The sequence below is a fragment of the Apodemus sylvaticus genome, chromosome 7 (genome assembly GCF_947179515.1).
Source record: "Apodemus sylvaticus chromosome 7, mApoSyl1.1, whole genome shotgun sequence".
NCBI lineage: Eukaryota > Metazoa > Chordata > Mammalia > Rodentia > Muridae > Apodemus > Apodemus sylvaticus.
Window position 1 is genome coordinate 83,881,229 of NC_067478.1, and position 27,328 is coordinate 83,908,556.

The 27,328-nt window shown below is 49.5% G+C and overlaps 1 protein-coding gene and 1 pseudogene across 2 annotated transcripts in view; both read right to left on the minus strand.

Moving 5' to 3' along the window:
* Positions 1-4,218: 4,218 nt before the first annotated feature.
* Positions 4,219-27,328, minus strand: part of Tmprss13 (transmembrane serine protease 13) — a 29,368-nt gene continuing 6,258 nt past the window's right edge. Inside the window, exons 2-13 of one of the 2 annotated variants that reach the window (XM_052188456.1) lie at positions 24,114-24,501; positions 22,967-23,071; positions 19,987-20,109; positions 18,744-18,873; positions 16,043-16,135; positions 15,096-15,139; positions 13,890-14,052; positions 12,902-13,074; positions 8,882-8,980; positions 6,706-6,848; positions 6,388-6,540; positions 4,219-5,782 (exon numbers count right to left, since the gene is read on the minus strand). In XM_052188456.1, the coding sequence (XP_052044416.1) occupies positions 5,756-5,782; positions 6,388-6,540; positions 6,706-6,848; positions 8,882-8,980; positions 12,902-13,074; positions 13,890-14,052; positions 15,096-15,139; positions 16,043-16,135; positions 18,744-18,873; positions 19,987-20,109; positions 22,967-23,071; positions 24,114-24,501 (1,641 nt within the window). In that variant the 3' untranslated portion in view covers positions 4,219-5,755. The remainder of the gene's footprint in view (positions 5,783-6,387; positions 6,541-6,705; positions 6,849-8,881; positions 8,981-12,901; positions 13,075-13,889; positions 14,053-15,095; positions 15,140-16,042; positions 16,136-18,743; positions 18,874-19,986; positions 20,110-22,966; positions 23,072-24,113; positions 24,502-27,328) is intronic. The other variant, XM_052188457.1, reaches the window with a different exon arrangement.
* Positions 8,248-8,756, minus strand: LOC127689489 (60S ribosomal protein L35a-like; annotated as a pseudogene).

The following is a 27,328-nucleotide window of genomic DNA, read 5'->3' on the forward strand; positions in this document are numbered from 1 at the left end:
TGGTGTGGTCACAGGAAGAACAGTGCTGAAGACACAAGTGGAACCTTACTGGAGGAAATGGATCTGGTTTGGAATGTGCTAGCATTCTGTCTAAACTCCACCAGAGACAGGGGCAGAGGAGTGGATAAGACAGGTTTCTAGCAGAGTGCCCTCTGCTTCCGGTCTAATGCCAAGATGTAACAAGCCACTCTGAAATCCTGGTCCACTAGCCTTCCCCACCAGAAGGGACTGAAACTCCCTAAAACCATGAGCAAAAATAGACTCTTCCTCTCTATGCTGCATCTATGGGGTATTTTTGCCACAGTGAAAAGAGATGTAACCAATACAATCATGTACCACAGAAGAGGAGAGGGAGCCTGGACACGTCTCCCAGCAACACCATCACAGAATGCATGGGCCACCAAGAACGGTCAGCCAGAGGCCCAGAGGTGGGAGGGAAAGAGGTGCTGGAATGGAAGTTGGTGATTTTGTCAAGGAGGCAGTGCTCTACCATGAAGAACCACAGATGTCGTCTCAGTGAGACGAGAACTTACAAATGTCCACTGGACGTAACAACACGGGCATTCATTAGCGTGGGCACATGGCTGTGGGAAGAGAATGAGCTTGAGGACATGTGACCTTCACAGTTCTAAACTTGCCAACTCCATGTCGGAGGCCATGGGTCAAGATGCTAAACTCTAGAGGAGAATTCTTCCGAGAGACAAAGGAAACAGGTAAAGTTCACTTGTGGGTTTGTGGCTTAGAGAGGTGGCCAGCTGGGGCGCCACCCACCCTAGGTAATGGTATCCATTCCTGAAAGATCAGTCACTGCTTAGAAAGCTTATATAGAGAAATGGCAAATTTACTAGAACTTTAAGAATTGCTCACATGGCCTCTCTTCTTTGTTTGCTGAAGAGATACAGTGAGAAAGGAACTAAATAGTCTCTTTGTGTCACTTGCTTTTGTCTACCATCCCATTTAGTTCTACAGCCTTCAGGAGAGATACACACACTTTGCATATGAGGAAACGGAGGGATTGGCTTGCCCGGGGATCTCATAGTTAAGTAAGCAGGTGAAGCTGGAATTTGCATCCCCAGGTACTCTGGGTCCAACCTCTATTGCAGCAGTATAATTAGGAAAGGACAGGTGTGGCTGCCTCTTGGAGACTCCTGATTGAGCAGGGAAGGCATCCTGTGATGTCTACATTCCATCTCTTATTTGGAGGAGCTGAGCTGGTGGGGGTCAAAGGTCAGGCCAGGCCTTCATCTTTCTGGGAGGCCTGTTTTAAACAAAGCTTTGTTTCTGGGTGGTCCAGGAGCGATCACCTAGTACATGGCCCCTGCCTGTTTTGGGGGCAGATGTGCTGCAAGGCCAGGATGTTGTTTACTTCCTGGGCTGATCCACAGCTTTTTCTCGGGAGGTGAAGACCGGTGCAGAGGAAGTAGAGAATGAATAGTATGTGCTTTTTAGAGCCAATGACCCAGATCATAAAGACAAAGAGATGTACTGAAGGACAGCTTGTGATAATGTGACAGAGCTTCCTGGAAACCATCCATTTGGAGGTGAGGGCGGAGCCTCTTCTGACTCCAGATGCCCTTCTCCAAGGTTCTGGAAATTGCCAAGTCTAGGCTTCTGGTCAAGTCCAAGGGTTGCGCCCAGCTGTCCCTGGGGAGTTGTTCCATTCCTCCTACCCTGGAAAGATACACAGAGCCAGACCCTACTGAGGTCTCAGGTTAGAGGGGCTTCACCTGGGTTTGGGAATAGGCAGGGCACAAAGTGTAGGGGAAAAGCTACAATATCCACAGATTCAAAGTGCAGCTCTGGCCCTTGAGAGCCTGTGGTTTGGGAGGTGCACTTCCTTGTTTCCTTGTTTACAAAGCAGGGACAGTGACCACACTCTTTGTGGGATTGCAGGTTTACAGGAATAATGGATGTCAGGTGCTCTGCGCAGCATCTGACACACGCAGATACTGAATTGTTGTCCGCGTCCTCCTCATTGTCATTGCCAGGAGCATCTCCTCCTGTTCTCCCAATTGCCTCAGAACAAAGGACAGCAATTATGAGAAACAATGGTCCCCTGGGAAGCTAATCAAACCCCAGAGACAGCCGGATCCCCAGCCAAGCTGCAAGTGGCTCCTCCCCACCTAGTTCACAGGCCCTGCTCCCTATGGTCCCTGGGGCTCTCATTTGCATCCCAGAGAAACTCAATGGAATCTCTACAGATACAGAAATGGCAAAGCCAATGGGTTGATTGCTACCTGGGAATGTATGGGATGGGGAACCTGGGACAGTATTCCTGCATTTGCCCCTTACCGCTACTGCACAGTTCTTTGGGGAGGATTCTGGACTAGTTTTGGAAGTTCCACCACCTCTTTTATGTAAGATTTTAGCCATTATGGGTGTGGGTGTCCTGGGCTGAAGAAATACATTTTCCATTTCCTTTGTAGAGCTTGATTCCCCCCACCCCCCACCCCCCACCCCGTACAATTTCCACACCTTTCCCTACTTGCCCATCAGCTTATAATTTGAAGTCTGACAAACCCTGCAAAGAGTTGGTTATGTGGAGAAAGATTCACAGTAGTGGCCAAAGTCTTGTTACTCTGCCCCAGTTTTGGCTTCTAGGGTAATAGTGTGCTTCTTCAGGTGGACGGAGATACCTAGCTGTCCTCTAGAATACGTGTGTACTGTCTTATGGGCATTGGCCAAAGGCTATAATTCCTGGTCCCCCAAACTCTCAATGACACTGTGATACGCTCGTGTATCACCTCTGAGCCAGGCCTTTAAGAAATGGGCGTATCTTCTACATGGTTGCCTTTGGACCCAAAGCAGACAATAGGGCCACAGCAGTCACACAACGGAAAGACACAGGACCTGAAGAGCCCATATGGGAGTAAGCCTCCAGCTGATGGAGCATCCCTGGGGACTGTTAATGGATGAGAACCACTCTCTGATTGAGTTAAACTATGGAAATTCTAGACAGGATGGGAGTCATGTTACTGTAAAACAGGAAGCCGGTAGTCATAGCCCCCCCCCATCCTTATGCTTTCTTGTGCAGATGAGGCAAGAAAAGAGTCAGAGGAAGAATCACCTGGCCATCGATGAGAGATAGAAATGAAATAGATGAGATGGATCATAGGCCAGGCACATGCAGACCTGGAAAATGCTGACTGTGGCAACAGGCACGCACATGTGTGGTAGTGGTGCTGGACAGCCATTAGTGGAGTCATAACTGTTAAAATGAGTGGAGTTAATGCTTAAAACTCAAAGGAGCAGCTGGGCAGCGCTGGTGAACACCTTTAATCCCAGCAGAGACAGATCAATCACTGAGTTCAAGGCTAGCCCTGGTCTACAGAGGTAGTTCCAGGACAGCCAGGGCTGCAAGGAGAAACCCTGTCTTGAAAAGCAAACAAACCTTTAATCCTAGCACTTGGGAGACAGAGGCAGGCAGATTTCTAAGTTCAAGGCCAGCCTGGTCTACAGAGTGACTTCTAGGACAGCCAGGGCTACACAGTGACCCTGTCTCAAAAAACTGAAAGAAAGAAAGAAAGAAAGAAAGAAAGAAAGAAAGAAAGAAAGAAAGAAAGAAAGGAAAGAAAGAAAGGAAAGAAAGAAAGAAAGAAAGAAAGAAAGAAAGAAAGAAAGAAAGAAAGAAAGAAAGAAAGAAAGAAGGAAAGAAAGAAGGAAAGAAAGAACAGCAAAAGTTAGGGAGATGCATGGTAGATTTTGCAGAAAAGGCCAAAGGCCACTGACGCAGCCCTCTTCTAAAGAAGTAGGTAGTCACTGGGGCTTATAAGCACCCTTCTTGCTGAGATAACAAAGGTAGAAGGAGAGGACTAGGGGAAAATCTGACTCTAGTGCGTCCTCCCCATGCCACATCTACTTTAGGAATGTTCACCTACTCTTTAAAACTCACTTCAAACCTCTTCTCCTCAGCCAAGCCTTTCCTGACCTCTGTGGATGAGGCTGGTGGCTCATAGGTCCACGTTCTAAGCGTGGCATCCACACTTAACCATCTCTTCCATCACAGAGTAAGAGGATGTCGTGCTGCTTTGTGGATCACCTGGAGTTAGCACGGGCACCTGACACCACTGAGCTCTGGTATCACTGGGGAAGGATCAATGAATAGATGTGTGAATGGGTGAGCAGAAGCCAAAGGTAAGAACATCAACAAGAAGCTGTCTGAGATGCCTGCACCTGAGGCAGAGTGCAGGACATCTTGATTTCTCTACCTATGCCATCCATAAAGCACCCAACAACTTCTTCACACCACAGGTGTTTATTGTGGAAGCTCATTGCTGGGATCTTCTGCAGACATGGATGCTGCCCACTTCCTTCCCAGCCTTGAAGAGATTCCCTCGTGTTTCAGCCCTGTCTGATGCTGCCCAACCACTCCGGCTACCTCCAGCTTGTCTGAGCTGTCCTGAGCTGGTCTGATCTTTTTGAACTTGCCTCTGAGACACAGTATCCCAAGAGGTCCGGTAGGCCCAAGGAAGGTCGAAGAGATTGGAGCTAAGGAGCAACAGGTGACCAAGAGAAAAGGCCCAGGGAAGAGCAGGAGCACAGCCATCTTAGGCTGCCCAGAAGGGCTGTTTCGAGGTTCTGAGGACAGTTATTGCGTTCTCTTCATGGCCTGTTGAGTCAGTACAAAGCTTAAGATGAAGGGTGACAGAAGCAAACTTCACAGTCAGCCCTTGGGTGTAAACAATGCTGTATTCGTAGACTCCCCGGAGGTCCCAGGAGGCAAGCCAGGGCAGCACACATATCTTCATTTTTTCTGGCTGCCTATAGTCCTTGGAGGCTAGATCAGTATGTGCTGGATTTACCTGTCAACCCAAACGAGGGTTTTCTTCCCTGAGTATTTCAAAGGTCCCTATTCTCTACACTGATCTGGAGGTGTCTGTCCTGAGGATTTCATCAAGGCACTTCACCTGATTTTATGAAGCCAGTAATATATCATAGGATGCTACAATTCCCATGGGTCCCCTGGAGTTCATAAAGTCATTCATGTAAAAAAAAACTCCCAAGGTCCCTAGGATTTTTTGGAGACTCCTTAAAGTTACATCTATTTCTATATTTTAAATATAAAAATAAAATCCATCCCAACAGCTTGTGACCAAAAGTACAGCAAGCCCGAGTCACAGTCATCGCCCAGAGATGCAGAGATGGACAGCTACAGCAGAGCCCAGCTCTGGAACCCCAGCAGCTGCAAGCGGCCGAGAGGTCCGGATGCTGGCAGCACAGACGGGCATGGCTTTCCACCGGGGACAGATGGTCTGGGCACTGACAAGACAGCCCCTGATGAAGTCTGCTGCTGTCCCAGCACAGCAATGGTGTCGCTGGCTGCTGGGTATCTGACCAATCCGGGCTGGTCTTCAAGTCAGAGTCAGAGTCAGAAGAGCGACAAACTGCTGTTGAGAGCGACAACTGCTGTTGTCACGTTCCAAGCCCTTCCTGGGCTCATTCTCGGCATCACCTTCACTTGTGGACTCTTAGGAACACACCTGGTGCCCAAACTCCTAACTCCAGATTTCCGGCCTGGGGTTCTGAGAAGAGTTGAGTTTTCCCGTTTTCTGAAGAACTTGTAATAGTAACACGCGCACACACACACACACAGACACACACACGATGCAAACACACATGCACACTCTCACAGAGACAGCAGACAGCAGAGGTGGAAGGAACAAAGGTGCCTGGTGGTCACTGGTCCTGAAGCGGCAAATGGCCAGTACCTTTGGCCGGGATCTTCATAGCAGTCAGCAATGTGAGGAGGGCATGGTTAAGATTTCCGGAAGCGAACCTCACTCTGAGGAAGAGACCAGGAAACAGGGTAAGCATGAAACACAGCTGCTCAAGGACTAGAGAGCCCAGGGCCTGCCGTTCAGTCCAGTTGGATGCTAGTTAGCACTTTCTCTGAGAGAGAGGGAGTATACACTGAGGCTTACGGCAGGGGGGTCTGATGCAGTTTCCCTGAGTCCTGCGTCATCTTGCCCACAGAGAGAGGGAGGGTTGGCCGTAGCACTGGGCTTTACAGTTACTGGAAGATGGCAAGGAAGCAGGGTTGAGCTGAGCTGAGCCAGCAGAGCTGGGAATGGTAGATTCCTGAGAGACAACATCATGTCTTGGGAGATAACCTCCTCGCGCCCTCTAGTGGCCAATTTGGATACCTTTGGGTATCACTGAGAGAGGAGAACTATATCCGTGTTGACATCACACTGAGGTTCACCCTTTTACAATGCATTGGCCTCTGTTCCAAGGGAGAAGAAGGAGGGAAAACTGACATCTTGGACTGGTCCCATGCCTGACATCTAGTCCTGTCTTGGACATCCTCAAATGCACACGGCTCAGATGGTCTTTGTCTGAACCCACCCCCACCCTCCTCCAGGCCCCATCCCTGAGCTGAGCGCTCACCTCCATCTTTCTATAAATCCAGGGAAGCACTTCCGTCACTTTGGTGTACACACCAGGCTTGTTTCTCTGGCCACAGCCTGTGCCCCAACTGGTGACACCTGCCAGGTACCAGCGATTATTCTGCTCACAGACGAGAGGTCCTCCACTGTCTCCCTGAAAGGAAGAGACAAAGGGTAAGGCGGTCTGGTACAAAAGGGGTGGGGGTGGGGGGATGCAAATCAGGAAAGGGCAGCTCTATGACCCCCATATCAATCCTATTAGTCCACCTTCTCCCACCTCCAGAGTCATGAGACTTGAGCCCCACCTTTAGGACCTCACCTGGCAGGAGTCCCTCCCTCCTCGAAGGTCCCCGGCACACATCATCCTTGGGGTAAGGTAACTGTCATAGACCGAGTAGTCATTGCACTTCTTGAAGTCGATGAGGTTGACCTGAACCTCTCGGAGGAAGGGAGATGTCTTCTCTTCAGTGAGGTGAACATGAAGAGAAAGGATAGGAAGCCAATGAGACTATGAGAAGCTTCACCCCTATTAGCTGCACCCCCAGGACCCAGACCCTAGCCTCCTGGGATTAGAGGGCACCATATCTGTGTCTGAACCCAAACATGGTGGGACACACACCCTCACATCAGACACAACTCACTGACCATAACACAGAGACTTGCTCCCGTGGGAACTCACAAGCCTTTGGATGGTATGAATTGCCAACTTGACAGGTCCTAGAATCACCTGGGAAAGAAGCCTCAGGAAATGCCTGTGTGGGCTTTTCTTGGTTAGGTAAACTGAGGTAGGAAGACCCATCCTTAATATGGGCAGTGCCACTTCATGGGCTAGGTCCTAGACTGAACACCGAAGGAGAGGGAGCTGGGTAGTAGCAGTTATCTCACTCCACCTCCTGACTGCAGTACGGCATGATGAGCTGCCCTCGCCACTCTGCTGCTGTGATACCCTGCCATGAGGGAGCATGTCCTGTGAGCTAGTAAGCCCTCCTTCCTTAAGCTATTCCGTCAGGAATTTTGTGGCAGCAATGCACAGAGTAACTAACACGCCGACTTTGCACACTCATCTACATTCAAAGCGCCATCTCTTTATGCCATTTGTTTTCAGATTTCTATAGATTTTAGGGCACGCCTTCATCTCCCATTTATATGTAGAGACACACAGGACCGAAGAAACTATTTGCCCGCCTCTAGTCCCTAATCAGTGAAACGGGCAAGGTCAGAAGGCTGTATCCAGACTAGTCAGCTTTCCACGTAGGAAGCCAAATAATAGTGACTGCTGTAATGACCAGGCTAGCCAGGCCACAGTGTCCCTATGAGGGATGCAGATAGCCATCTATAGCAGCTCCCAGACAAGACATTCAGACTGAGTGAGGTTAAGGACATCTTGCCTTAGGACAGGTGAAAACAAGGTCCCAGACAGGCTTCCTTGTGCCGATAATCTCAGCTGCCCTGGAGGCTAAGGCAGGGTCAGTTCAAGGCAAGCCTCGGCTGCAAAATGAGCTTAACTTCAGCTGGGGTGTCCTACTGAGACCTTGTGTCAAAATAAAATGTAAAGAAACACCTGGACGTAAGCAAGAGGCTCCGGGTTCAGGACCCAGTATGCCAGAAAATCCTTATGTAAAACACAAACCATGCTCTCTCCCAGTCAGTACAGGGCCCTCTGCTCCTCTACCGTTATAGCCTTAGGTTCCGCCTTCCTTCTAGACGAGATTAAGTTTTCCAGCCACTGCTTCTCAATGTTATCCAAATGTAGAGAAAAGTACCATATCCTTGACCTCTCCCCAAGCTATTCTCAGCCTATGATAAGCCCTTTCTTTTTTTTCCCCACAAATCTACTTTTATTTATTTACTCTCCATTAATTTAAATCTGGGATGGGTACAGCATCACCTGGATTCTGTGTCCAATGGCCTTTGCAGGAAGGTTGCTTCAGAATTTGGCACGGACCATGCCACTGTTACTTTCCCTCAGATCACTCTGGTTTTGTTTGGTTTGCCTCCAGAAGTCACTGTATTGTTTTTTGCTTTATACACATAAGCACACCTCTTGCCTAAGTAGAACTCAGTTTCATCTCGGGCATAAACATCTTTGATTTTAAGAAGAACCGTGTGCTCTCCTTTGGCTCTGGAGACCTCGCTTGTAGCCAGTAAAAGTGGCCTCGCACCACAGGCTTCCAGCATACTCGCTTTCAGAAGTCCTGTTCCCAGCAGGCCTCCACAGGCGCCAAGATGGCGGAAAGAGCGGATAAGCCCTTTCTAATAGACTCTTTTAATAATATTCATTTATTTCATTTTATGTGCCCATTTGTCTCTGTCTATGTACCTGGTGCCCTTGGGGGCCAAGAGAGGGCCTTGGATCAGATAAGCCTTCATCTACATACCCACACCTACCTACGTACCTACACACACACACACACACACACACACACAGACACACACACACACACACACACACACACACACACACACACACAGAGTCTTGCATCTCTGCCTCTCACCATCCGTCTCCTTGGTTTTGCCAAAGCCAGTGATCCAGCAGGTCTCATTGAGGCCGAAGGTCTGACCATGCATAGGGAGGCAGGCAGGGTGGATGTGAGCTGCAAGAAGACATTGAGGTATCAGAGAAGAAGCAAGCTTGGGGTTTGGGGTAGAGGGACGGATGGGGCAGAGCCTCTGCATCCTTGCTCTCTCAGCGGCTCTGGATCCACCAAGGCTTTGGAATGACCAGATATGCAAGTCAGTCATTTCATCTGAACCTTGCAGCCATCAGCGAGCTGTCAGCACCCGAGAAGCCGTTCTCCTTCCCGTGCTATTATGCACACAGGTGGGCAGCTTTGGGAGGTTGCCTGAACCAAACTGACACAAGGTAGTGTCTCTCCATCAAGAGAGACTCCTGGCCAAGACTCTTCCAGGCCTTTCCCTCAAAGCATGGACAATGAAAGATAAGTTTCATGGTAGGGCCATGTTGTATGCCATCTGATCCAGGAGGGCTCCTGTTGGCTGGCCACCCCTGGAGGCTGTCTGTCCAAACATTCATCTTACACAGAATGAGTAAACCCTCCAGGCAGGAGGAGCACATTTCCCAAGACTGAGACCACAAACCCCGCTAACTAGCTCCCACGTGGGCTTTATCTATCAAGGGTTATTCGTATTGCTTCATAAGCTCCCTTGGCATGGGGTCCCCTCAGATGGTCTGTGCTACTGACCACTCAACTCCAGAGGACAGAAGGAGAACAGTCACTGATAGACTTTCGCAGCATCCTCAGTCATTTGTGACATTCGTTACTGCATTCTGCACCCATTTCTCGGCCTGACTCAGGCTGGGGGGATCAGTGAGCACTTGAGGATGGGGGTGGGGAGAACCAAGGAAGGAGGGAAGAATTCAGGTGGTGATCCTTAGTTTCAAATGTCAACTGATCATAACCTGCATCACTTGGGAAGAGAATCTCAATTGAGGGATTATCTAAATTATGTTGGCCTGTGGGCATGAGTGCATGGGTGCCTGTGTGTGTGTGTGTGTGTGTGTGTGTGTGTGACCCAGCCTGTTGTGATCTGCACCATTTCATAGGCTGGGCCCTGGGGCTGTTTAAGAGGGGAAGAAAACCAGCTGAATGCTAAACAACAAGCAAGGACACATTTATTCTCTCTGGCCTTGACTGTGGATGTGCTATGTCTCCATGCTTGACTCTCCGAAAGGCTAGACCCTAACCTGGAATCACAAGACAAACAAACCCTAACCCCCACGCACCACCCCATGTTGCTTTTGGTCAGGGAATGAGACTAGAACACATTAAAGTCTTCTTTCACAAATCGGGGCTTAAATGTTAGTATCTATTCCTTTTGTCTGCCAGAGAGTAAACACACACAGACAGGTAAAGGAAAGCATAATATTGATTATTAACAAAAAATCAAATTATGACTTCTTCTTTATACTCAATGTTAAAAAAAAACAAACACCAACATCCTTTAGCTGCAGATTCCTCTTGTCTGGGGAGGAATTTAAATTATTGAGTTTTCACAGAAAACACTATCGTTCAAGAAAATCCTACCCTGATTTGTAAACCAAAAATCTGAGTTTATGGCCTGATCCTAGGGCTACATAAATCCAAACCGTGGTTCTTAGATGAAAGATCTGCTTCATGCCCTGGGACCCAGCCACACCAGGAGAGGAGCTGGGTAAAACTCAGATGTTTTAGCCAAATGGTTTTCAAGTTAGTTGTGCAAGGTTGAGAAGGCCTGCTCATGTTCGTGGTTTGTTTGTGTGAGTTGCAGGGGAAATGGTTGGTTGATCTCCCTCCCCCCACCCCACCCCCAGCTTAGCTGTGAAGTCAGGGGTGTGGCCATAGAGAAGTAGTTCAGATGCATCTTCACCTCAGAGCTCTGCCCAGAGCTCTTCCTCCTCACCCCAGTCTGATGAACCTGCTGTTCTGAGGACTGGCAAACACTGCCTCCCTACTGAACATGCGAGGAGACACCCATTCACAGGCTAAAGATCCAGGGTGTCTGGACCAATCAGAGGTCTTCGTGGATAGCCTGGCCCTCCAAAGGAGAAAAAGTGCCTCATTCCCTTCCAAGAAACTTCTTATGGTAAACAGCCCTGGCCCTTCTCTTCAGGCCCTTCTCTTCTATGTCTCTTTAACCTGTCTTTACGGTTCCCTTTAGAGATGTTAATTTTTAATTACACATCTATGTGTGTCTGTGTATGGCTATGTATGCAAGAGTACAGGTGTCTATGGCAACCAAAAGAGGATGCCAGTCTCCATGGGTCTGGAGTAAAAGGTAGCGTAAGCTACTGGACTCGGTGCTGGAGACTTGGGTCCTTGGATAGAGCAGCATGTCCTCTTAGCCACTGAGTCATCTGTCCCTTCCTGTCAGTTCTTTTAGATGTCACCTTAGCTATCTTCTGCATTGCCCACCAGCCTACCATGTCTGACTGCCTTGTCAGTTCCTTCTGATCTCCTAACACGACATTGTTGGCCCCTTCTGGAGGCCTTGGTGCTCACCTTCCCATTTTGTTCAATTTGTCATTGGCTGTGTAGCAGACACATAGTAAGAAGTAATCAAATGAGTGAGTGAGTGAATGAGTGAGTGAATGAATGAATGAATGAAGTCTTCTTTGACATTCAGTGTCCCCAGTGACCTGAGCACCGCTGTGATCCTTCTGTCACGTAGCCTCATTTGGACCTTTTGCTCCCTTGTTGGACACTCAAACCTGTGTTCTTCACTACAATGTACGCCATTAGCTTGCCCAGAGCCAGGGGGGAAGAACCTTGCTTCAGAGTCAGACCAACCAACCATCTAGGAGTCATCACTCAACGCCTCAGTCAACACATCTCTCTAAAACTCTACTTCCCTATATGTTAAATGGGGCTCTTAGGCTCTGCTATTCTGGTGAGAATGCGCACAACCATACATATCAAGTATCTCCCAATGTGTTGTGACTTAGATGTAAAATGCCCCATACAAACCTGTGTGTTTGGACGCTTGGTCCCAGCTTGTTGGTGCTGCTTTGGGAAGTTGTGAAACTTTTAGGAGGTGGTCTTCACTGGAGGAAGTAGGTTTAAGGGGGGTGGACTTAAAGGTTTATAGCCCATCCCCGCCTCCTGCTCTCCCTTGGATATGAGAAAGTAGCTCCACCCTCCTGCTGCTGTGAAATTATCTACCACTGTGCTTCTCCACTATGATGGGCTATAGCCCTTCAGGCTAAGACCCCAAATAAAGCCTCCTGGCCGTAAATTCTTTTTACTAGGTATTCTGTCACTGCAGGGGCACTGGCTGGCAGCTCTTAAGTGCGTAGTTACTAACAGTGAGTCAATGCAATCTATGTATATTTATTAAGACCAGTATACAAACCCTAGGCCATGGCCAATTTGGAATATGAGATATAGCATCTGGGAAACATATATTTCAAATCTTGGACCTAGGTTTCCCCAGTTATTGTTTTCTTTCTTCATATATACATATAAATATACATACACATACACACACATATACATGCATATACATATATATATTGTATGTAATGCTTGTGTTATGCACATGCATAAACATAATCACATGAGTACTCATGTACAGCCATGCACGCACAGGCATGTGTGGATGCTGCCATGCATGCAAATGTATAGAGGTCAAAGATTCATGTCAAGATGTCTTTCCTCAATCACTTGTATACCTTGCGTTTTTGAGACACAGAACTAGAAGCTTTGGCTGGCCATCAACCCCTGGCACCCTCACGTCTCTGCTCCCAGAGCTGACATTGTAGGCGCACGCTATCATGCCCTGCTTTCCAAGTGGGCTCTAGAATCTGAACTCAAGTCCTCATTCTTGTTCAGCCAGCATTTTCCCACTGAGCCATCTCCTCCAGACCCCAGTTTTCCTACCTGTAAAACAAATGCATTCCATGTAGTGATCTCTAAAATTCATCAGCTTTGGCTGTAAGGCACCCTGGGTCCCTAAGCTGGGTAAACAGGGGCTGCCAAGTCGAGGACGCCGGGAAGCAGGGACACACATTCGCTCACCTGACAGGGTCAAGGGCTTGGACAGCCTTATGAGGGCGATGTCATAGTCATCCTGTTCATCCGTGTAGTTGCCGTTGATGATGATCTGGGAGATAGAGGCAGCCTCAGGCAGATGGTGCAAGTTGCTGGTGCCTGCGTATACCTTCCACCCCTCCAGAATCTTCTCCCGGGTCCTATAAGAGCCACAGAGTATGAGCACCATACAGGTATATACCTGGTATAATTCACTGACAGCATCTGCTAACCACAGGGGGTTTGGGGCAAGCGGGGAGGGGGCGGGGGGCAGAGCAGAAGCACCAGCATAGAGACAGGATTTGGATAAAATGACCTCCAGAGGAGTCCTCTATCTTATGAAGTTCAAAAACCATCCCTCAATCTCCTCAAAATTGTTCTGAATTGGCATGCACCTTAGAGTGTAGAAAAGCAACGGAATAAGCAATTTCTATGTGTGGGATCCACCCCACTATGTCATCTGCATGCCACTAAGGATGAGGCTTGGCAGTGGGACAGATGCCATTGGTTATAGAGATTTACATAGGACAAGATAATGAAGATTCCTATTCAGGGAGCCAGTGTCCATGAGGTCTGTGCTATAGGTCCCCACAGGCTGCCAGGAACTCTCAGGAGCCGCCTGTACCACCCTCCTGCTGTCCCTGTCCTTCAAGCCTTGAGGCAGCATCCCTGATTGTCAGACTCTTCTGCAGTTAGCTCTGCAGCTGTGGTTGCGGGAGGTAGCAGTGAGCCTGATCCGCTCTCCAGGGAGAGGATCCAAAGGTCTTCCAGCCTGCTTCTTTTCCTCAGGACCTCGTTTCTCATCCTTGGCCCAAGAGCAGAGCCAAACCCACATTCGCACTTAGTCTTTTGAGCAGTAGCTGAGTTGCCTGACCCTGGGGAACTCAGCTTAGTTATAGACTAGAGTGTCTACAAGCCATCCCTAGTGGCTCCAAGTCCCCAGCAGCCTCTTATCAAGACCCCCTCAGGCACTTACACAAAGAAACAGTGGGCAGCGGTGAGCACCCACTGGGCATCGATGAGTGTGCCCCCGCAGATGTGGGTGGTGCCAAAGTGCAGGCTAACTTGCCAGGGCCACTTGCTCTCCGAGGTCAGAGCCCCTCCCACGATCCGCCCGGTCATAGCTCTCAGGCCACAGTCTGGGGGGAGAACAGAGAGGACAAAACATGACACAAATGTCTTTTAGAGCCTCTCCTGCTCTTCTTGAGCTCCAGTCAGGCAGCCGAAGGTCACCCTTTGTCCAAAGAGTCTAATGTGACACACCTATTCCCTGTCCAAGCAGAGGTAGTACACGGTGGTCTTAGCCTTCTGGAGTTATCTAGTAGAAAGTCTGACCCAAGGCAGCTTCCGCCTTGTTCCCATTCATTCATTCATTCATTCATCCATTCATTTATTCATTTGTTCTTTCATTAATCTGGCAAACCCTTATTTCATGCCCAATGTTTCAACATTGATTCTTATTTGGTTATAAGGGTGAGTCCCAGGACTGTCATCAAGGGATCAGAAAAGCAAAAGGTGCTATCACAACCCTGAACCGGTGAGCACTAGCAAGGCACAGTCTCTCATATCAAAATAAAGGAGAAATAAATATATTTCCTATGATGCATAGCTGGGCTTGCACAGGGAGCAAGTCTGGAATGAGTCAAGCCCAGGACAGGGAGGGGCAGCCTGCTAAGCATGCTCAGATATGGGGTTTTCCTGCTTGCCGAGGAGAGAGGGCGCCACAGGATCTGAGCCATGGGCACTGCAGCCACACCAGCGGGCCAGCCTGCACCCTGGCCTCACCACCAAGAACATAGACCGCATGGGGTCACTCACAGCTAGGGCCTAGGGGGTCAACTCCAAGGTCAGGTATCAGCTCCCCACCTGCCTGGGTTCTGATCTTAGGCAAGGTGCAGTGACCAGTAATGGTGACTGCCTTGCAGGGCTCTCCGAGTCAGTAACTCCAGCCCAGTCTGTACAGATGCAGACGAGGTACCCTCCATGGACAAGCACTCAAGTGAATGTTGACACAAAACCGCCAGCTAGCCCACACCTGCTGTTCTCCCTCAGTTCCCTCAGGCCCCTACCAAAGGTCTAGGAGACTCCTGACTCCCTGGGAATGACAGGTAACAGGACCGAGCTCCCTAAAGCATCTGACCCCACCCCCATAGGCCACACCCCAAAATGAAGAACAGCTTACGAGAACACTGGAGGGAGACATACCGCCGGGAAGGACATTGCGACCTACAGTATGGGGCACAAAGGATGAGAAAAGAGATCAGCAGTTGCCTCCTCTTCCTGACTGGTGCCTGCTCAGTCCCTGTCCAAGTTCCACCTTCAATAACAGTGGAGAGCTAGACCTTCCCTCTCCCAGTAGGACGGTCTTCCTTACAGGGCTTTCTCCAGGAAGGTGGATGGGACAAACTATCTCCATCATGATCCCCATCATGATCCCCGTCTCCTCCCAGTTTTCATACGGTGAACCACACACCCCTGCTAGGTCCCTGTTCTTGGAACCCAAGCAAGCCTCCATGGTCCCAGCTCTTTCTACAACTAAGCAGATCCTAACGAGGCTCTTCTGCAGCCTCATGTGCCTCACTGTGGCCTGCAGAGGGCCTAGCCCAAAGCAGGCACCGAGGGATCATCCCTTAACTGGAGGTTTGCTTCACCTCTCATCCTCACAAGGCTGGACGGCTGCCTTCCACCTTCAGGGGGAGCTGGGACAGAGAGTGACTGCAGTGCAAACAAAAATGGCAGGAAGGCCCGAGGCTTCACTAGATGGACCTCCTGGGCTCTCACCACCAGTACCCGTCAGTCCCCTGCTCCTGTCCTCAGTGACACATCTTTCCTCTCTAAGTCTACCATGGGGAGCCTTTTAATCCAAACACCTGGCTCTCTGGAGCCCCAAGGTTTCTTAGTTGCCTTTAGAGATTAGGATCACTTCAAACCTTGGGGTGATCTCTGCCCCAGATCTCAGACAAGAGCTTTTAAGCCCAAGCTGTCCATAGTGTTCCCAGCATTGCAAGGGAGCCCTGGGGTCTGGGCTCCCCAGGGAAGCATGAGAGAGTGATTCCCCGACTCTAAGCACCCTCCACCGGTCCCTCAGTCCTCTGTTTGCATACAGACAGTCGGGTTGTCCCATTGCACCTGTAGAGGCTTTCCTGGATGGTGGTGTTGTATTCGGAGAGTAAGAAGCTGCTGGTGACGTCCCTGTGGGCCACCTCAGTTGTTCGGTAAGCGCTGCAGAGAAGAGAGAAGAATGAATAGTCTGCGAGTAGTTAGACCCCAAGTCCTCCTGTGGTGCCTTCCTGTGGCATTGGAGCCACACAGCTCTTCAGACAGGGGCAGGCTAGAGGGGCCTGTGCAGCGGCCACTCCTGCGTAGCTTTCAAAAGTCCAGCTCCAGCACATGTTCTGCTCCTGCCCTTACCAACCCTACAACTGGCCCAGTAGCTCTCCAGTATGGTGTTGGTCTGGCCACATCACCAGTAGTACCTGGCTAGAAAGGTACATTCTTGGCTCCACCTCAGACTTACAGAAACAGCTCTGAGAGGAGCCCAGTCGATGTTTTCACAGCCCCAGCAGTTCTGATGCATCATTGACTTAGAGTACACCCATCTAGCCCCTTATATCAGATGGCTGGTTTTTATGACAACTGACATCAGTGAAAGCCAATCGGAAAGAACTCTGAATCGAAAGAAAAAAAATATCCCCATAGGATTGGCCTATATGCAAGTCTGTAGGGGATTTTCTTTCATAATGATTGATCTGGGAGAGCCAGGCTCACTATGAGCTGTGCCACCCCTAGGCAGGTGGTACAAAGTTAAATTTCAAAAAAGTGTGCTGTGAGCAGTGTTCTTCTGTGCCTCGGCCTTCAGTTCCAGGCTCTGGGTTCGCGCTCTGATTTCCTTCAGTGATAGAGCGTGACCTGAGAGTGTAAGCTAGAACAAACTCCTTCTTCCCCAAATGAGTTTTGCTCACAGTATTTTATCACAGCAATAGAAACAGCAACTAAGACACTATCCAAACTGTGACCCACAGCCCAGTGTCATCAGTACCACCCCAAGACCTACTGAGCACCAATGTGTGTGCTCCAGGTCCCCCCAAGAGTGATCGAGTGTATATGATGGTAACTCTCAGAGGAGCACCCCTCTGAATCACCTTGGGCATTTGTTAAATAAGTTCTTAGTCCTAATCTTAGAGGTTCGGTGTATAAGGGACATTTTCACAGCACCCTGGTGATTCTGGTATGTTCCGCTCTCTGCCTGGAGCTTGTGTGCATTTCTTTTTTTCTTTTTCTTTTTCTTTTCTTTTTTTCTTTTCTTTTCTTTTCTTTTTTTTTGTGAGACAGGGTTTCTCTGTGTAGCCCTGGATGTCCTAGAACTCACTCTGTAGACCAGGCTGGCCTCGAATTCAGAAATCCACCTGCCTCTGCCTCCCAAGTGCTGGGATCAAAGGCGTGCACCACCACTGCCTGGCTGCATGCATTTCTAGAACATGCTATATCCTTCTATGAACTGGGCCTCTGAATATGAGGTCTCTTTAAGCAAGTTAGGAATCTTCTCCATGGTATCCCAACAGAGCCTCACTCACACTCTCGGTGTGGGATTGCTGGGATCAGCCTTTTCCACATCACACTAGAGGCTCTTGGCTTTTTGTGCCTGTGTGTCACATGGTCTCCTAGAAATTCTGAAGAGGGATCCTCCTTGCAGAAATGGTATTCAAAGAGAATGCTGTGGGGTCTCTTAGACAAAGACCCCTCAATCCCCACGCTGCACTACCACCCCCACCCTCCACGCCCCCAATTCCCCACAGCTGTCTTCAGTCTGGATCAGTCAGTCCCTCCTTTCCCCACCAGGGACTGAGGTGGCAGCAAGGAGAACTAGCTCTGAGTCCTAGCTCCAATCCATTTTTTCTAGATGTTTCTTCTAAGGGTAACCTACAGTCTCACACTCATTCATTCATTCGTCCCCAAACTGCTCAGCTTAAGAGCTCAGAGAAAGGGCTGAGGCTGTAGCTCAGCTGGTAGGTGTGTGCCACAAAAGCACGAGGACCCGTGTGAGACGGCAGGCATGGCGGCATGCTCGTAATCCCAGCACTGTGAGGTAGAGGTGGCAGATCTGGGGTAGTCAGCCAGACTAGCTTACCTCACAAGTTTCAGGCTAATAACAAACCCTCTCTAAAAAAATAAGGTGGCTGACCCCTGAGAAACACCTGAGCTTGACTCTCTGGCCTCTACACGTATGCACATACGTGTAACCACACACACACCTCAGACCAAGACAGTGAGTGGAGGTGCCTACCTGGCCTTCATGTCCTGCCTCACTCACCAGCACTGGCTTCTTGGTGTAAAACGTTTAAAGTCAAAGCTCCATGGGACTTGGCCAATCCTCCTGGCCCTATATTGTTTCTTATTCAGTGAACTTCATAAAGCAAGTTGCTTCACAACTGCTAAGGCTCAAAGTCCACAGAGGGCTTTGCACATCTGGGCTCCTAGTGCTCAGGTGTAAGAAGATCTGTCCAAATGCCTGCATGCCTCACAGGGCCATCTCAGTGCAGTAATGACCATGTGAATGCTTTCACACAAAGAGCCCTGGGGGAGAGCAAGATGATCACAGCTCCCGGACACTCAGTGGATCCCAGACCACTGCTTTCTCAATGACTCGGAGGTGTCCTGAGTTGGTAGAATCAGCAAGAGTCCTGCAGGACTCCCTCTCTTCCCCCTTTTCTTTCCTACCTTCCTTTCTCCCTCCTTCCCCTCTGCCTTCCTCCCCTTCCTCACTTTCTTCTTTCTTTAACACTTTGAGACAGATTGTGCGTAGTTCATGCTGAACTGACTCTTCGTTCACCTGCCAAAGCCCAGCTGCTGGCAGGTCCTCTTGGAGTCGGTGTCGTTCCAGCTGCTGCTGCAGACAGGAAGCCACTCACCAGAAGAGCCAGAGTAGACTTTCAGGAGGGACTTGTCCCAGTCGAACCTGACTGCAGAACAGAAAGGACAGAGAAGGGTCTCAGCAGCCTGGAGGCTTCAAGCTCTTGGGAGTAAGTTATGGGAGGCTCTGGGGGAGGCGTGGAAAAGCTGCCCAAGCAGTGATGGCTGGAGGGCTGAGGCCTTCAGAAAACTCTGAGCTGAAGCAAAGGGGCTGTGACTGGGCAGCTCCTCATCCAGGAGGACGCAGGAGGCCTTTCCTGGGAGAGGAACAAGCATCTCGCCCTGAGGCAATGGCGCGCTCAAAGGAGAAGATGATAAGGAGCCTAGGAGCCATGGTCTGAGAGCGTGCTCCTAGGGCAGGCTTGGTCACAGATGGGTGCAGTCGTGGGCAAGGGATATATACAGCCACACCAGTCAGCAAGGGCATCGAAACCACACAAGCACAACCACAGAGGACTACAGCTCAGGTCTCTGTGCTCATCTAGGACATTAAGAAACTACAGGGGTCACAAGTCGGGGGTCACCCGCTGAATAAGGGGGAGTGGGTCTCCAGAACACCCTCAGTCTATCTATTTCCACTCAGATTTTCTGTTTGCCTCTGTCTTACAGTTCCAGATTTTCCGTAAGAGTCACCAGTCTTGTCCAGTGCATTCATTTTATGGAATTAGAAGTCAGAAGCCCTAAGAATCAGGTAATTGACCCACTGTCACATGACACCCCAAATCAAGCTCCAAATCCTTGTCTGCTGTGACAAACCAAGATGTCCTGATTTTCTACCCATTGCCTTTGTCTGAGCCATTACATTCCGCAATATAGTGTGTAGTAGCCACATGAGTGTACACATATACACACATACACATATATACACACATACACACATAAACATACATAAACACACATGCACATATACATACACACACGCACGCATACACATATACACACATACACATATATACACACATACACACATAAACATACATAAACACACACATGCATGCACACAGACATATACACACATACACGTATACACATACATACACACATACACACATAAGCATACATAAACACACATACACATATACATACACGCATGTACACACACACACACACACACGCACACGCATGTGCACGCACACGTGCTTCCCCATGCCCAGCCTTCTTACCACAGCCCAGCTCATCACTCTTCATTTTGCAGTCCACCACTCCATCACAGCGAACTGCGTGGTTGGGGCAACTCTCCAGTGGCTCTTTGTACTTGATCCCGGTGTGGCCTCGCCAGAAGTAGACTAGAAAAACAAAACCAACAAAAAATCAAACAGCTGGTTATCACCAGCGCCTGAGGACAGGATACTCAGTAGCCCAAGGCCCTGGGGATTCTCAGACACCGACCTGCAATCCCTCTTGGACTCTGGGGCTCCCGTCCCCCATCTGTATGGAGAGAAAGGCTGCTCAGGAATGTTCTAGAAAGCTCCTGCAACCAGGGAAGCCCCAGACAGACTTGAACAGCTAACTACCCAGAAAGGGAAAGAAAGAGACCAAGAGGGAACTAGAGAGATGGCTCAGCGGTTAAGAGCACTGACTGCTCTTCCACAGGTCATGAGGTTTAAAACCCAGCAACCACTCGGTGGCTCACAACCATCCATAATGAGATCCGACCCTCTCTTCTGGAGTGTCTGAAGACAGCTACAGTGTACTCATAATAAACAAACAAACAAACAAACAAACAAACAAACAAATATTAAAAAAATATAAAAAAGAAAGAGACCAAGAGAAATGAAAGATGGGCAAGGATCCTACTTTGGAAGCTTCCTTACCCTATATGCTAGATGGACTATTAGCCAAAGAAACCTTCTCCTCCAGTATCCCAGAGTTCCCTCTCATTTCAGAACCCCTCTGGTATCCACTCTTCTCTGTAATGCACACACATACACATACACACACACACACACACACACGCACACGCACACGCACACGCACACACACACACACAGACAGAGACAGAGACAGAGCACGCACTGCCGTCTGCTGTTTCCTCAATCGATACCACAGCAGCTCCTAGATTTACATCCTCCCTGCCTCTCTCTACACCTTTCAGTGTCTTCCCACTCAGCAAGCAACTCCAGGTAGCTTGATTTCCAAATGTGCAAGAAAACGTCTCATACCTTACGTGGAGACCAGTTCCATGTCCTCCTCTGCCTCTAACAAACCTGAGCTGTCACTCTATTGACTAGAGATCCTCCCTGTTGAATGCCTCACCCAACCTCCCAGCCTCTACCATCTCTTCAGCTCTGACCCAGCATCATCTCCTCAGCTCCAACATGGTCTCTATCACTCAGGATAAGGCCATCTACATAGACAGCCCCTTCCCAGTCCAGACACACACCTTCTTAATCCCTCAGGCTGCATGCTCTCCTTAGTGCCCTGCCCTCCTCCTCGAATACCCTAGGTGCTGAAGCTCTAGGGGTCCTGGCTGTCCTTCTCACCGTGCTCAGGATGCTGCACATCAAGGACCGCTGTGATTGTGGATGTAGTGATGCTGGGAGGTGGACCAGGAGACTGGGCTTGACCTGCAGACCCTACTTCCTCTCTGGCCTCCATGAAGGAGTGGTGGGGACTTTGGGAAATAGTACAGAACCAGGCTAGAGCTTTAAGGCTACTGGGCGAGCCTGCCCTTGAATGTCTCGGCCCCCTTTATGGGTCATTCTTATTGTTCTCAGAAGCAAAGTACGGTAAAGGGAGGAGTGGACGGGAGGTCTCAGACCAAGGAAGCTGGAGGCGATCACATGCATAGTGATGATGACCACACCGCAGGGGCAGGGAAACCAAGGCTCAGAATGTTAATTAATGGGGCTGGAGAGATGGCTCAGCGGTTAAGAGCACTAACAACTCTTCCAAAGGTCCTGAGTTCAAATCCCAGCAACCACATGGTGACTCAACAACCATCTGTAATGAGATCTGACACTCTTCTGGTATGTCTGAAGACAGCTACAGTGTACTCACATATAATAAATAAATAAATCTTTTAAAAATGTTAATTAACTTGCTGAAGTCATATAGCTCATGAGAGGCAGAGGCAGGGGGCTGGAGCAGGTACGTGTGATACTCCAGCTACGATCCAACAGCACGCAGCCTCTTCCTCTAACAGCTGTGCCACCAGAACCTTCCATGCACCTTCTGTCCCTCTGTTTGCCATCTCATGCTGCCTCTTCTATAGAATCCTCCTCAGCCTGAGCAGAAAGCTTTCTGGCCTCATGGAGCTAAACAGATGAGCCCCAAGCTTGCACACATACATCTCCCCTCTGGGATTCTTTCCCTCTACCCAATGTAGGCCTTGGCCACCTGTTCCCCTCCTGCTCCCTCACATCTGATGTCTAGGAGAACTGCTCCCATTTTCTCCAGGTCCTCATCAGAAATTGCCTGCACCCTAACCCACACCACTGTCACTTTTTCCTGACAGTCACATTGAGATCCCGTAACCTGACTTACTTCAAAGTCTAGCTCTGCTTCTTGGGAGTGAGTGGCCTTCCTGGGACAGAACACATGTATTCATCTTTGCTCCCTCCTGTGATGCCCTGTGGGCTGGCTTCTAATGGTTTGTTCATCAAAGAGCCTAGAACATCTTCTGGGGTTCTTTATCCAAGGGACAGCATGAGGAGCCCGAGTCCCCAGACAGCACACACCTTGTCCCTTTGACCTTCAGGGAACTTTTCAATGTTTTACAGCATGCTGATTCTCATAGATAGCTGTTCCTTTTCAGAGTGAGATTTTATGTAAGAACCTTACACTTTTCTCACATAGTCCCTCCTGGTCTGGGAAAAGTGGAATCAGATCTTATGAAGTATATGCTGGGTTGAATGATTAATGATGAACAAAGTCCCATTCAAAGAAACTGAAATGGAACCCAGCATAGTTAACACAATTGTGGCAGTATATCACCAAAATCCGTCTACACTGATGGACCCGAACCTGGAAGCCCACCATGTTCCACAGGCTTACCCAGTCCTCTCAAAGGAGCCTGATTCCCCATGACCCAAGGTCCCCGTGTGGATGTGAGTCCCTCTGTGTCTGTGGTATGACTCTATGCCTGATGCCATTCCATGCTGCCATGACCCAAAGCCACCCTGTGCCCTCTGATCAACTCACAGAGAAGGATGAGTGAGATCACCAGGCTGATGAGGAGGAGGACACACCCGATGAGTGGCAGCTGTCTCTGGGTCTCCTGCCAGGAGAACTTGGGGACACTGAGACCTAAAAACAGGGTGGTAAGAAAGGAAAACTGCTGGGGAGGAGTGTGGCATGGTGGAGGGCCCAGAAGGAAGCTTCCTGCTAGGGCCCTTGCACCTCCCAACACAGCTCCATCCCTTCCCAGTATCATCCTCTCATGGATCCCCCTCCCCCACCAGGCTTCTCTAGGCTAGGTACCACATATATGCTCTGCTAATTCATCCTCACTACGTTCTATGATCTGAGTCCTATTGGATACATTCCGTAGGTGGGGGAACAGAGGTTCATAGGAATGAAAGAAGTTACCCAAAATCACTAAACTAGTGATTGACAGGACAGAGATTCAAATGCAGTGTCTCGTTCCAGAATCCATCCCACCAAAGCACCTCTCTACCCTAGATAGGGAAAGGCTAGGGTGGTCCCTAAACCTTGGGTGTTCCTTCACAGTCAAATAGCAACAAGGCCTGAATATTTGGGGGTGAGGCAATGGAGAAGGGGTGAGGTCTCAGGTACATGGAAACAGTTTCCAGAGGGGCAGAGCCAAGCCTGGAGGCCCAATGGCGTCCTTGTCTTCCCGATGATGAACTGCTGAGCCTCGTCCCCCACAAGCTTGGAAGCTCGGAGTGGTCAGAGTCCCTCTCATTCTTCCTTCATGTACGAGCAGGCACATGATCAGAACCTTGTACTACCCCAGCTTCCCCAGCAGACATACAGGCCAGCCAAAGGAGACGGCTCCTCCTGTACCCAAGAGCCCTTGCTCTTGAAGTCAGAGCTCTACCATGGGCAGAGCAGCCCCCAGCACTCTGCCTGGAGAACTGAGTTCAGCAGTGAGCTCTGTTTCCTCAACCCTGGCTTCTGGCCCCTCCTCCTTTTGCTTGATTTTTTACTTAGGTTGTCACATCATGATTCGTGTTTACCCTCACCTCTCCAGGTTCCCCAGATTCCACTCTGGCTGTCCCCCATGTCATTATCCCAGGGGTACTAGGAACAGAGTACTGACTGAGAGCTTCCCTCTGCCCAAAGACACTGCCCTGGGTCTCTGCCCTCCCTGCAGCGGCCCCCTTACCTGGGCTCTCCCTGGTGGCCCTGGTGGCTGGTGCTGACCTGGCAGGAGATGCCCGGATGGGGACAGCCCCCACTGGTGTTGCTCTAACAAGGTACACTCTCGTTGGGGAGGATGTCGTGGAGGCTGACCTGCCCGACGATGACCTGGAAGGTGGCACCCTGGCTGGAGACACCCGGACTGGAGATGCCCGGGCCGGGGAAGCCTGAGGAGATGTCCTTGCTGGGGAAGCCTGAGGAGGTGTCCTTGCTGGAGATGTCCTTGCCGGGGAAGCCTGAGGAGGTGTCCTTGCTGGAGATGTCCTTGCCGGGGAAGCCTGAGGAGGTGTCCTTGCTGGAGATGTCCTTGCTGGGGAAGTCTGAGGAGGAAGTGTCCTCGCTGGAGAAGCATTCTGAAAATAGAATGAAGGACATTCCTGTGCCTGCTCCCAGCCAGCCTCTCCCAGCTGTGGGCCCTGTGAGTGGGAGAAGAATACCCGGGGCCAAGCGAATGGGACAGCGGAAGGCCTGTGCTTATATTCAACACAAGTCCTGAGCAGGGCAGTTCAAAGTTCTTCTGTTAAGAATATCTGACACAACCAACACCATTGTCCCTAAGAACAGGACACAGAGAATAATATACTTTTTAAATCCTCTCTTCCAGGAACTGGAGCCAATAGGGTTGGTCACATCTTCATTTTATTGGGCCCTGTGTGTTGGATTCAAGGAAGATGTTGGCCACACTCAAGGCAGGGACCAGACAGTCACCCGTAGGGAGCTGCTGGGACCCACCAATTTAAAAAGGTGGTTACACTCGAGTACCCTCATCCCAGCTGGCTGCACAGGTGGAACATCTCAATGTGTTTAGGGACAATCAGGCAGCTGCTTCTGCAGCTCCAGCTGTTCTGACACTGAGGCCACCCTCACACCAGTGCCATCTAGAGAACAGATTTCCAAAACCTTGAAGGTAGAACCAGAGAAGACATTCGTTTTTATGGTGCTGAGAGATGACTCCAGGTACCATGTGTGGCAGGAAAATGCTTCATCCCTGGACCACACTCCTTACCTAAACTTGGCTTTGGGCAAACTACTTTGCCCCTGAGTAAGCCCCTCAGCTGAGTACTTGATGACACACAGTCAGGCAGCCATAGTCACAATAAAATGTCCCACAAAGGTATGTTCCCACCAAGAAACCCCCTGAACCTGTCCTTTCCCAGCAAAAGGACTGGAACCAGCTACTCAATCTCTTAAGCTTTTTGTTCATCTATAAAATAATCTGGCATTGATTAGGGAGTCCTCACCAGGGCCGGGGATACAGGAGTCATGTGTTAAATAACAGGTTCACCTCCCCTTGTCTTTCTGTACACAGGATCAAGAGGTTCTGAGAGGTACGGATAAATGACGGAAGAAAAAGAGTATCGGAAACAAGCCAGATTGTGGTTCTTTGTTTAGTTATTTAGACAAATGGGCCTCAGTGATGTAAGGCCCTTCCCAGTGCTGGCCTGGACCTGGAAGAGACCTGGCATTACAGCGCTTCCACGGTGTCCATTCCTGTAAAGTTACTCCAGATGTCCCTTAATACTCAGGAAGTTTCTATGATTTATATAATGAAATACACTTTAGAGTCTACAACAAACTTTTGTGTCTGTAGCCTTGTGAGGTTTTAACCTCATCCTGAGAGTTTGTAATTCTTCTAGAGGCTCTAGAGTCAGATTACCAAAACCACGGAGTCAGGACTCCACTCCTGGTCACTTTGCACCCCTCTTGAGGCAGAAGGAGTAGCCATTGGTGCTGTTTTCTGAACACAGGCACTCCCTATGCATTTGGAACATGACAAAAGAAGCAGGATCTGGGGCCTTGGAAGGCAGGAGCTCCACTCGGGGCTGAGGTAGAGCCCCAGGAGTTTCTTGGTGGGAACACGACCTTGTGGGACTTTTTATTGTGAGCTGTGGTTGTTGTCTCCCATCCCCCACCCCTTGTCAAGTCTAGTCAGAGCCTTATGACCCAGAACTTTGGTGGTCAGGGTTGCAACAACTACGCCTGAATTCAGCTGCGTGACATGAGGAGTGTGTCCTCACACCTTTCCACGCCAGCTTCCTTATCTGCAAGGCGTGGGCAACCACCCCGCTTCGTTTCGTATCTCGGTAGTCACAGATGAGACATGCAAAGCACGTGTGCACAGTAAGGGCGGAGAAATACTGACTTTGAAAGTGGGGTCTGCTTTGTTTCTTGAAGAATGTTTGGCTCAAAATCAATCTGTTTGAATAGGGCTGCACCCATTCCCTACTGGGTCATCGAGAGCCAACCAGAGCTTGCTTTATGTGTACAAACAGAGCTAATCTCATCTCCTTCCCCGTGCAATCACGGCTCTATGTGAACTATCCTGGACTATATATGAGGGTCAAGCTCTGATGAATATAACAGCCAAGGAGGCACATTTCTTGGTCCTATGCTGATGTCCTGGTGGCTCTTTTTAGCTGGCATGGTTAGCTCCACTTTATAGACACTGGAACTGAGGGCTGATGAGATGGATCAGAGGATCATAGAGCTTGCTGACATTCCTAAAAATCATGAGTTCAATTCCTGAAACCTGCATGGTAGAGAGAACTGATTTCCTGGAGGTTGTCTTCTGGACTCCAAATGAGTGCACCACACATTTCCCACACCCCCCACTTAAAAAATTAATAATGAAACTGGTCAATTTTCAAATTTCCAGGTCAAGTAAAGATGAGGACTTGGGTTCTAACCAAGTCAACTTGTGACCAACGATGTCACAAATGACCAAAGCAGTCTCCCTTGTCTTTCCAGGCTCCAGGCTTCATACATACCCTCCAGTCTGGTTCTCACCAGAGACCTGGTGAGCAAACTGGTAAGAAGGGCCATCCCTGTCACCTCTCTGGTTTTGTTTCTTTGCTTGTTTACTTGTCTGTTGAGATAGGGTCTCACGTAGCTCAGGCTAGCCTTGAACTCTTGGTATAGCCAGAGATGACCTTGAACTTTGGATCTACCTGCAGGTGTGATCCTGTGGTCCTGGCACCTTAGCACTCAGGGACAGGGGATAGAAGGAGAGATGGCTAAGAAGGTCAGGGGCAAGATGCACAGGGGATTAGAGCAGGGAGCCTTGTGAAGTTGGAGTAAGAAAGAGAGAACAGAAAAGACCAGGTGATCAACCAGCAAGGTGGGAAGTCAACAGAAACCAGAATAGATAACACCAGAAAACTGCAGTTGACCCTGAGTTGG